Raw genomic sequence first — 11,735 nt, 5'->3', positions numbered from 1 at the left:
ATACAATAAACAATAAGATATTGGTGCCTGAGATGGGCCAATATTTTTTTTCTCCTGCAAGTCAAAGAAGTCCTCAAACATGATGATCAATGATTCAAATGATCCATTCGGGATAATGAGCCACCGTATTGAGCCACAGTGAGTCCGTATTACAGCTTGACTTAAAATCCTAACAAAGTATTTTGTAGACAAATAGAATACACACTGTAGAAATATATGTAAACTTTATTTAGAATGCAAAACCACTACAGATCCAGTGCAGTTTTATGTGACGTGGCATTTTGCATCATTTAAAAAAATCTTACAGACACATTGACAGTTATTTCCTTATCCAGCTTAGAGAAGAGCAGGAATTTCCTTAAATCCACTGCACCATGAACTTCTCTGATATCAGCATGGCCAGATTCGACACTGTAAGGACCTACACACATATAAAATCCAGCATTAATATAGATGTGTATGTTTACCAGTGCACATTTGTAAACGACCACCAATAATCTTAAATGTTCTGATTTAGAAAATCAAGGAAAACACCTTGTATATTTAAAACAGACGTGCAAAAAAAACTTCAAATGACTGAATTAATATATACACAATAACGCCAAGATCTTAACAGATTTTAGACTTTTTCTGCACTGTCCATTACATTAATAATGTTGCTGTACTGTAGTAGCATTATAAATTACTCCACTGGAGCGTTCATGTAGATGCTTTACCTTGGTGTCTGTGGCATAAGAGAAATCCTTCACTTGCTTCCCATTAGCCCACACTCCTGTAGGAGGTGTTGAAACTCCAAACACACGCACTTCTCCCACAACTAAACCATCCAGAGCTCCATTCACTTTTAATGGCTCACCCACCAGCCGTGACTAGAGTGCAATTAAAGTCATAAAACCATAAAGTTTAGTGCTTCTTTCAACAACAACATGAATAACCACATGTATTTGTCATTAAGTAACAAAACGTTACGTTCCAGCAAACATAGTGACACAAGAACAAACCACATGCGGTTCACTTTCCATTCATTTGCTTGTTATCTGCTGCTCTAATTACTCTGATTGAACTTCCTTGCTGTTCAAACTAGTAACAAATCTTCAGTTTCTTTGCTTATATTCACTACACTTAAGCTTAAAAAAAAAGTATCCGAATTATTAAAATAATGACTTATGTTAATGCGTTAAACTTTACAGCCTTAATGTTTTGAAATGTTTTTGTAAGAACTTTGTAGAGGCTTTAATTCATCTCTAGCTGACTTGGTTAATATTTTTTGAACAGTTACTTCCTGGAAAACCACAACCGACTTCTGTTAATAATGTACAGGGTTTGTATGTTGTTATACAAGAGATTTTGTTCAAACATATTCTTTAGTTTTTCTTTAAAAAGAATATTTATGATACATTTTACAACAAGCAGCATGCACATTTGTTGTGTTTTCAAAAAGACTATTATTATATGGTGTCTTTTCCAGCCATGTTGGATTAAATGTACGTTTCCCAGGCGTTACTTCGTCTTCACTGCAACAAGAGTATACACAGGATGAGTTCCAGGAGCCGTCTTTGTCGATATGAGTGAGCGAATAGTCAAAAGAAGGGGAAAGGTATTTATCAGCAGATTTTTTTAAACGGTACAAGATTTAAAAAAAGCCTATTTTTCTAGGTTTTCCAGTGATTTAATCTAAAAAAAAAAGAATCTAATAATTCACACACTTCGAGCACCTTTGTACAACCCTGAATGCATCACTTTAATTTTTAAACACAGCCATACCTGTCCTGCCGTGAAGATAACATAAGAGTAATCTCCACGCTCAAATGTGCCTAGGCTTTCCCCATCATCCCAGAATAGCTCCCCTTCAGCCCTGCCCTGTGAGCAGAGCGCCACCGTCAGGACGAAGGGGTTACTGCGTGAGGCTGAGGTCGTCAATGCAGGCACCTGAGTAAATAACGATCACATATGAAGAAAATATATGTGATGCTAACAGAGCTCATGTTTAAACATGTTTTGTTGCACATGTATGGCGTGAAGTACCTGTTGTGGAATAATATGTCCTCCTCTGATGTGGATGTTGATGGTATCTAGTGGAGCTGGAAGGAGCAGGTACTGGCCCTTGCTGTTATAAGCCTGTCCCTGTAGTATAGCACAGGATGAGATGAGGACATGAGTGCTTTTACTACAGATTAGAGATGTGATATATATGCAAAAATGTATAAGCAGGCATAGTAGATTAGATTAGGGTTTACATTGTTTAAACTGTACCACATCGCAGGGGGGAGATAAGCTGCCAAATCTACAACTCCTGGTTCCAGGACTGGACTGACGAGCAGAGAGCTCCCCCACAGGAACTGTCTATCTATCGTCACACTGTTTGGATCAGATGGGAATCTGGGAAGAAGCAGAAGGTTTGTTGTCAGTAAAACTAACATGCTAGCAAATAAGTCATCTTGGGTAAATGAAAGTGCTGATTTGACTCCAAGTTGTTTATGTAGGAACTGAGCTCCATACTCCATAAAGAGGGGTCTTGCTACAGTGCTGGCTGAGGTGTGAGCATGGTGGAAGAGTGTGTACAGGAAGGGCAGAAGAGAGTATCTCAGCATCATCGCATTCCTCATGGCAGCTTGGGCCTCCTGTCCAAATACGTAAGGCTCCTGGGGCTGGGATACACACAAAACAAAACAATACAACTTTTCACACCGTATCAATCCTGGGTTATCGTCATTTTAAACCCCGCTTTTAATCCTGGGTAGAGAAACAGTTCACACTTGTAATTTATTACAGGGCTTAGCACTGCTTTTTACACAGGGTTATAAAATCCTGCTTCAAAGCATGGTTAGAATGAAATAGTGTGGTTTTAGGAGTTTACACTTAGATGCTTAGCAAAAGAAATTAAACAGCCTATATCTTAGAGCACATGAAAACCAGGATGTATCAACACTGGTAGACAGCGTCAGGTGGAAAAGCACTGAACATCACAGAAGTGTGCGCCCTAGAGACGAGGAAATACCCCATAAAATTAAAGGCCAAAAAAGATTAGAAAGCTGTAACACCTGCTCAGACGCAGAAAGGCAGACCTGTTTTTTTTCTCTCTCACTTATGGGAAAACAAGGAAATGCTGTTATTTAAATCAGGTTCAATATGCAACACGGAACATTATCCCAGGATTTAGGAATGTGTGGTGTGAAACGTCAGATTAATTATTAACCCCTGTGTAAAGTTTGAGCAGTGTGAAATGTGAAACTAGCGACTCAGGGTATATTATTTGTAATTAAAGTGTGAAAAGAACCAATGAATATACACGTACATGGTTTCTAATGAAATGAAAGGGTTTACGAATTCCATTAGTGGAGTCTTATAGCACAGCGTTTAAATATCGTTATACAACTATATCACATACACACAGGAAACTACTCAGGCAAAGACAGCTACAGGATTGCAGGGAGAGTGGTGTTTATCGCAGGGGACTCAGGACACATGACGGGTGCCAACCCAGTCACAAACATACTCACTTGCTCACTAGGAAAAAATTAGAGATGGCACTCAGCCTACAGCGCATGTCTTTGAACTGGGGTGGAAACCGGAGTACCACAGAGACAACATACAATCTCCACACACAAGACGGAGTCGGGGATCAAACCCCAACCCTGTAGGTGTGAGTCAAACCCTGCTTGGCTTCACTGAGTCAGACGTCACACAGCATGAGTTACAGTTTCCACATGTATAATACAACACAGTATATAATATGGATGGGATACTGTTACAAGGTGCTAACCTAAAAAGGTCAAAGTGGGATAATTTGTGTGGTGGTGTATGTTTTGGATCTCACAGCATTAGGTCTGTCATTGTGGTTCCTCATGAATGGATAGAAGGCACCCAGCTGAGTCCAGCGCACACACAGCTCCTCATTAGTGTCGCCTTCAAATCCACACACGTCTGCCCCGACCAGAGGAACTCCATATAGTCCAAACAGCAGCACAGCTACAACACACACACACACACACACATAATGACACAGACATGGTGAGGGATTCTGCAACTCAGATTAAAGGGGTTTTTAATGGGGAACATGTAAAAACATTCATCATTCTGGAATGACTGATAATTACTTACAGAGCAAAAGGAAGGCAAAAAACGGTACACTAGGGATTTTTTAAATATATATTTTAAATGTTTTATTTCTTAAACATGAATTGAGGACTAAAATGCTTTTATAGTAAAATTATCTCTGACTGGATGATGCAAAAAAAGTTGGTTATTTTCCTACATCAGTATTTCTCAATGTGTATTATTCCTTTTATACCACAAAATCTTCACAACAGTAATTTTTTAAATGTAATTTGGTGTCTTTATTATAACGTTAATAAAAAATAAAGTTTATGAACTTGTTACTAAGAACCAAAAACAAAGTCTTTCACCCTGAAGACTGTTATAAAGCTCTGACACTGAAAACTCCAAAAAAAACAAAGTCTCCCTGTAAAAGATTTCTCTATATGAGTAACTGTGTGCTATAGAAAATGAATCAATGCTACTCTGACCAATCAGAATCAAGCATTCGAATGCTATGTGGTATATGTAAATGTATTACTCAGCACTTTTGTTTAGCTGACACTGCTAGCTAACATGTATAGGCATTGTACGCATTATAAAAATGTCTTCTGATAATACATGATAGAGATGAGTGCAAAAGTTTGACTACGGGGAAATAAATACAACCCAATTTTACAATTTTATTCTTAAAATAAAATCTTTCATAGAAACTAATAATGAAATACGGTTGAGCCAAAAGTCCAAACCCTGCACTTAACAGTATTTCTGCCATATTACTGTATCTAGCAGTACAAAGCTTTTCATTGTGTCTCACCAGGGACAGAGTATCGCAGCTGCTCCCAGTCACTACGCACATCTCCTGTCCAGTGACCTGAGAAACGGCCCAGTCCAGGGAAAGAGGAGCGGGACAGTACGAACGGCCGAGAGGCTCTCACTTTCAGTAATGCACTGGAAAAAAAAAACAAGACAATCGATCAATAAACACACTTGAGTTAAAAATTCAAATTTATTTGCTTGACAAATGTGAAAAAAAAAACAAAAACAACAAAAACACAGACTTATATACCCTCAATTAGGGCCACCAGGAATTAGCTTTTTTTTTTTTACTGTTGCTGCAATAAATGTTTGATTTTATACTGGCTTTTTTTTGTGTTTTTTTTTTTTTTTTTACTTGCGATGCAAAAGATACATATAATTATTTTCTCTATTCATGTTTAAATCAAAGCTGGCTTTGGCTGAATGTGCATCGCAACCATGCAAGCTCCTCCACATATCACAGAGATTTTGCATAAATTTCTGTGATTGCAAAATCTCATATTACTGGAGGAACTGATTGTTGGTCATTTTTCACATCATTAAGCCGAGTAACACCATGTCTGACCTGTAGGTGGCAATAGCCTCAGTGAGTCCGTACAGATTGTGCAGGTTGTAATGAGAAGACAGCGCTTGTTGACCCGTCATACACACTGTGCCTGAGTTTAACTGACCTCCTAGAACATCTGTGAAGCACATATATGATCTTCTATACAAGTCATACACTGTTATCATTGAAATAAAGACTCAAAAAAAAAGTTGACCTGGAGTATAAGGTGGATTATCTAGGTCCGTGTCTGGGCATCCGAGCACCGAGCCGTGAACGAAGTTAGCAGGTTCATTCATATCCTGTTGATGTATTGAGACAGGAAGACAGATTACAAGCAACATGGACAGCTACCACATTATAGTGTAGCCTTTTTAACCCTTTTAGTCAAACCATATACACAAATAACTGCACAAAGAGAAAAGCAGACTATGCGTTATGAAATTGCGAATTCAGACTCACTATCCAAAGGCCATCAAATGACACATTGGCATAGAAGTCTCTGATGCACTCTTCCCACCAGGACACTGTATCGGGATTAGTAAAGTCTGGGAATGCTGTTGGACCAGGCCATACCTGACAAACACACACACACACACAAAATACACATAAATATACATAAATGCGTGTTAAGCCTCAAATATCACATACATTCTGGTGCAGTAAATCAGTAAGACTTTAAATGTAAATGTTTTTACAAATTCCAGCTAACTGTAAGCATTATTAAAATGTTCAGTAAGTATTCAACATATTTTAAAGAGATTAGTCTGCAATGTTAATGTTCCTGCAACGTGTAAGGAATAAAACACCACAGGATGTGCTGTATCGTAATATAATACGATTGACAATTAGGGAACGAGATGTTTTCACTGTTTATAGTTACTGTTTTAGATTTCATTTTATTTTTGTGTATTTAATATTGCAGAACATTTATTCATGATATAAGAGCTACTGTATACAATAAAAAAATGTCCTTCACTGTAGAAGGCATATGTATAACAAACTGTTACCATAGAAACCAGTACATTTAAATAAGCAAATTAATATGCATCAGTGATCTGAAAATTAACACCTTCTGACCGATATGAGGAAAAATATTAAGATTTCATTTAAGAAAGAAAGATGCTACGATATTGGTTTGCATCTCAAGACTATACAAAAACTAACATCATGGAAACATTAACAATGTTGTGACAATGTTGGTGTTAAATCTACAGGCATATATATGAAAATTCCAAACATTCCGAAAACCTATTATAAAAAAAAAAAAAAAACGTGTATTTTTTTGGTGTTTTTTTAAATAGGAGATTACAATAAAACAATTCTGGGATTATTCAAATTTCTCTTCTCTTTGGGTTTTATGTGATAAGCACCCACCTTTCCAATGAGCGTCTGTCCTGTCAGGTTTTTGATGAAAACACCCCGCTGCTCTCCATCATCAAATGGTTTGTATGAACCTGGAGGACCTGTACTACTGATGCCTGGATCCTAAAACAAAACCACACACTGCTGTTGTGTGTGTGTACATACATATATGTGTGTATATATATATATATATATATATATATATATATATATATATATATATATATATATATATATATATATATAGCGCCAGCCGTGCTGATATTTAGTATAATCACATGACTGTTCTAATTAATACAGAGTAAGTGACATTTCAGAAACGTCCTGTTTATTTTAGTCGGAACAGATCCTGAAAAAGCTACACTTCATCGAGCTGATTAGGAAGCTTGTGTTGGTTAGTACGTTCCTGCTAAAAGGTGCTTCCGGGCAAAAATGGGTATCCCTTCTTCCTTTTCATCATCAACTGACAAACTTTTGTACCTTATGCCAAAAGTTCTACTCCTAAAAAGCATTGTTTGCTGTGTCCACTGATAATATCGATAACCCAACTGAAGTGTTTTAGACCTGTGGAATTTTACATCAGAGTGATAAATACAGTGAAACATTCCAGTGTGGTTACAGGACATACAGACATTCTTGAAATGTGGCCAATCAACTGTATGTATAAAAAAATATACATTTAAAAACGTGTTAACCCTTGTTAAAAATGCACCTTACCTTGTAGCAAACCACCTTATAAAGACATATCTAATTTAATGTAATAGAAATCCCATTCAGATGCAACAATCCCACTTACCAAAATGAGCACATACTTCAGTCCCTGCTCATGGAACTCTTGCACCATCTCAGGCAAGTCTCCAAACCTCCGAGGGTCAAAGGTGAAGACTCGCTTCTTGTCGGCATAATCTAGATCATTCCACTGCACGTCCTAATGACACACATGTTTAAACTGTTATTCCATATACCAGCACTGTAACAATTCCTGAAACATTTGGAAATAGTAAGTTTTCCCTTAATAACCTTTTAACTCTTTTTACCCGAGGCCAAAAATAGAATTGCTGCCTGTTTTGGTGTGCACATGTCCAGCATTAAAGGTCTTTGAAATGTCACACTGCTCAGTGGAAGGTAATGACTCATGAAAGTAGAAACTCTGGGCTTTAATAATTTCCTGTTTTTCATAGGTATTTCTGTTTTTACCTATATTACCAACATTTTCATTAAAAGAAAAAAAAATCTTTTATCAAACCCGTTTCTGCTTGTTTAGAAGCATCTAAAAATTCTGTGTAAGGTTATTCGGATCAGTGTTAAAAATATCTCACACTGAAAGCCAATAGCGTTCCGACAAGATTTTATATCAGACTTGCAACGATGAAATAATTAATTTACTTAAACTGATTGAAAGTGTTCGATAAGTCTATAGGTTACATACGAGAGGAAACTGGGCTTGCTGCATCCGCTGCACTACAGCTCTAGTCATCTTGGTGGAGGTGTAGCCCCATCGGCAGAGGTGGAACCCCAGAGACCAATAAGGTGGCATCATGGGATAACCTTGGGATGAGATTATAAGAAAGTCATAAACCTTAGCTAGGATTCTGTGTTAAAAAGCAGTTCAAATGAAAGTTAAACGCTTCACACCAATAACCTCATGGTACTGCTGGACTACACTCTGTGGATCAGGGCCTACAAAGATGTAAATATCCAGAATTCCTCCAATAGTCACCCAGGTCAGGGCTGGCATGGGCTGCAGTGCTACTTCTACACAGACACATAGGAGAATAAATATAACTCATGGAATACATTACAGGGAAAAGAAAGTATTTAAACTTAATGGGGCCATTGCTTACCCATGGCATTGCTGTTAAGAAGGAAAATACCATGAGCCTGACCATCACCCTCCTGAACTAAGCAGAATGGATGGGAGCCATAAAGGTTGGCATCACTCTGCAAATAGACAAATATTGGATAAATATTGGAAGAACACTTTTAAATCAGAGCCATAATGGTAAAATACCTACATGTGGTGCCATATCTCTGTTCCACAGAGTGACAGAAGTCCAGTTGAGATCCAGCATCAGGTGTGTGTAGTGCTCCCCAAATCCAGAGATGAAAGTAGATGCCAGAGATGTGGAGAGCTGCAGGTACTGGTCTGCAAACAGGAGCGGTGCTACAGCAGTGTTCAGTCTAACGTGCACATATCACACAATAAGACCTGAACATTGTACACGTGGAACTTAATGTCAGAATCAGTGTTATTTATATCAGTACATGAGGTAGTCCTATTGTTTATTCATTTGTACTGAATGAAACAATAAAATTTGTATAAAGAATATCTAGCACACTCACAGAACTCGACCATTGGACCTGCGACGAACCACAAAGCTGAATGGGTCCGGATCAAATTCCACATCATAGAGGAAGTCTTGTGGGGATGTATGTCTACTAGATGACATTGCAACAAAGGGAACTTCATATCGAGTTGATGAGGGATCCTTCAGCTGTTATTTGAAAAATAATTTAGCATTTTAATAATGCACCTGTTCTACATTTCAGAGTACAGCTTTCAGGAACATGGAGTGGCCAGTGATGCACTCCAAGGTTGCAACCTCATAGCTCAAGTGTGTCTGGTTTGATTCTGAACTTGGGTTAACCTCTGTGTGGTGTTTTGACCTTCCTCCCTCTGGATTTCTCCCATGTTCTCGGGTTTCCTCCAAACTCCCAAAAAAACATACCAGGAGGTTTACCAGCTACTCGAAATGTGTGTGGGCATGGTGCCCTATGATAGACTACAAACCAACTTATTCCCAGTGTTGCTAGGATAGGCTCTACTAAGACCCTAATAAGAATCAATCAGGAAATAGATGTACAATATTTACTGTTAATTATTCATTCTTCTTTAGTAAATCTTTTATCCTGATCTGAGAGCAAATACAAGACCCTTGAAGCGTAATGCACCAATACTACTAACTGTATTACCTACAGTGCTGCTTTTCTTTTTACTCCACATTTACCGCTCATGTCTATTTGCTAATTATGTATGTACAGTTTATTTTGTGCTCTGTAAATAAGAAGATAAATAATTGGTTGTTTATGCATTGGCCAATCAATCTCAGCTACTTACAGTAAGGTGTAAGCGGCCTGCTTCCTCCTTCATCACTTCGAGCTGCAGAGTGGAGATGTCTTGAGGCAGGTAAGATGGTATGACTCGAGTAAGGGTGGCTGATTGACCTCTAGGTGTGGGAGAAAGCGGTCCCATTCTGTAGCCAGGATATGATGCAGGGTAGAAGCACCATGGTGGCCCACTATACTCAGAATGTAATAGGGGGAAATAGCAGCAGCCTCGTTCCTCACACTCTGCCCTAGTAACGGTTCTATCACGAGCACAATCAAAGCGCATTTCCACAAGAAGTTTGCAGTCTCTTTCAGCAGCAGTGGAGTGGTTTGGTAAGTCACTTGCATTTATATTATTTGAAATGTTCCTGATGTCGCTCTTGAAGAGATCTCTGGTCTTTGGCACTTTTGGTGGTATTAACTCTGGCGATGATAAAACTCTTACAGTTGATGCTTGGTGTAGATACAACTGGCTAATCAACATGCATGACACTGCCAGAGTTAAAAGAATATAAGTTGAATGTGAAAGCTCAAATGGATTCATGGTCATTCCAAGAGGTTCTTCAGGCTTCCTAGACTTTTGTGATCTTCCAGGAATCTAACATGAAGACAGTGAAGAAAGAGATTCTGTTAGAAAGAGAATTTAAGCTTTTTGAGTCTGATCTGCAGTATAGGCATGTATAGCATGTATATAGGCATGTATAGCATGTATATAGACATGTATAGCATATATATAGGCATGTATAGCATGTATATAGGCATGTATAGCATGTATATAGGCATGTATAGCATGTATATAGGCATGTATAGCATGGATATAGGCATGTATAGCATGTATATAGGCATGTATAGCATGTATATAGGCATGTATAGCATGTATATAGGCATGTATAGCATGTATATAGGCATGTATAGCATGTATATAGGCATGTATAGCATGGATATAGGCATGTATAGCATGTATATAGGCATGTATAACACGTATATAGGCATGTATAACACGTGTATAGACATGTATAACACGTGTATAGGCATGTATAACATGTATATAGGCATGTATAACGTGTATAGGCATGTATAACATGTGTATAGGCATGTATAACATGTGTATAGGCATGTATAACATGTATATAGGCATGTATAACATGTATATAGGCATGTATAGCATGTATATAGGCATGTATAACACGTATATAGGCATGTATAACACGTATATAGGCATGTATAACATGTATATAGGCATGTATAACACGTGTATAGGCATGTATAACATGTATATAGGCATGTATAACGTGTATAGGCATGTATAACATGTGTATAGGCATGTATAACATGTGTATAGGCATGTATAACATGTATATAGGCATGTATAACATGTATATAGGCATGTATAACATGTATATAGGCATGTATAACACGTATATAAGCATGTATAACTCAGAAGCCCCTCTGAGCCGCAGAGCGAAAACAGATGATTCTCGTTACTCATCTCTTCCCTAACGTTGAAAACGGAACTCAGAAATACCGGAATAGGGTCACATACACATTCAAATATTAATAATACAAACAGGACAGAGCGTGCAAAGCACACAGCACTGCTTTACAACGGGAAACTTATCCTAAATCCACGCACTTACCAAAGTGCGCATGAGAGAAATTAAGAGAAAAAGCGTGAAGCGCAACAGTTACTTTGACTTAACGACTTGAACATGGTGGCAAATCCCAGCAGAAGTGCATCAAGAGTTGCCAGATACGTAATAAATAAATCAACAGGTCGATGTTATTAAGAAATAACCCAGCACCCGATCGTCTGAATTTTATATACTGCTTTAAACACTATTCAATATTGTGAAATGTCTATAAG

General features: G+C 37.9%; 1 protein-coding gene across 1 annotated transcript; it reads right to left on the bottom strand.

The window, feature by feature from the left end:
- Nucleotides 1–207: 207 nt before the first annotated feature.
- Nucleotides 208–11,598, bottom strand: gaa (alpha glucosidase). The gene is made up of 20 exons (XM_060892561.1): nt 11,509–11,598; nt 9,882–10,469; nt 9,107–9,258; nt 8,779–8,944; nt 8,608–8,704; nt 8,399–8,518; nt 8,193–8,311; nt 7,560–7,691; nt 6,776–6,886; nt 5,861–5,974; nt 5,616–5,700; nt 5,420–5,537; nt 4,853–4,986; nt 3,818–3,969; nt 2,500–2,648; nt 2,238–2,379; nt 2,026–2,124; nt 1,765–1,929; nt 717–869; nt 208–421 (listed from the first exon to the last, which is right to left on the bottom strand). Exons 1-20 carry the CDS (start codon nt 11,518–11,520, stop codon nt 359–361), a joined length of 2,871 nt encoding a protein of 956 aa, XP_060748544.1. The 5' UTR covers nt 11,521–11,598; the 3' UTR covers nt 208–358.
- Between the last annotated feature and the right edge of the window lie 137 nt (nt 11,599–11,735).

Source organism: Tachysurus vachellii, chromosome 18 (genome assembly GCF_030014155.1).
Source record: "Tachysurus vachellii isolate PV-2020 chromosome 18, HZAU_Pvac_v1, whole genome shotgun sequence".
Classification (NCBI taxonomy): Eukaryota; Metazoa; Chordata; class Actinopteri; order Siluriformes; family Bagridae; genus Tachysurus; species Tachysurus vachellii.
The sequence above is the reverse complement of the archived record's forward strand: the minus strand, read 5'-3'. Positions and strand labels throughout refer to the sequence as shown.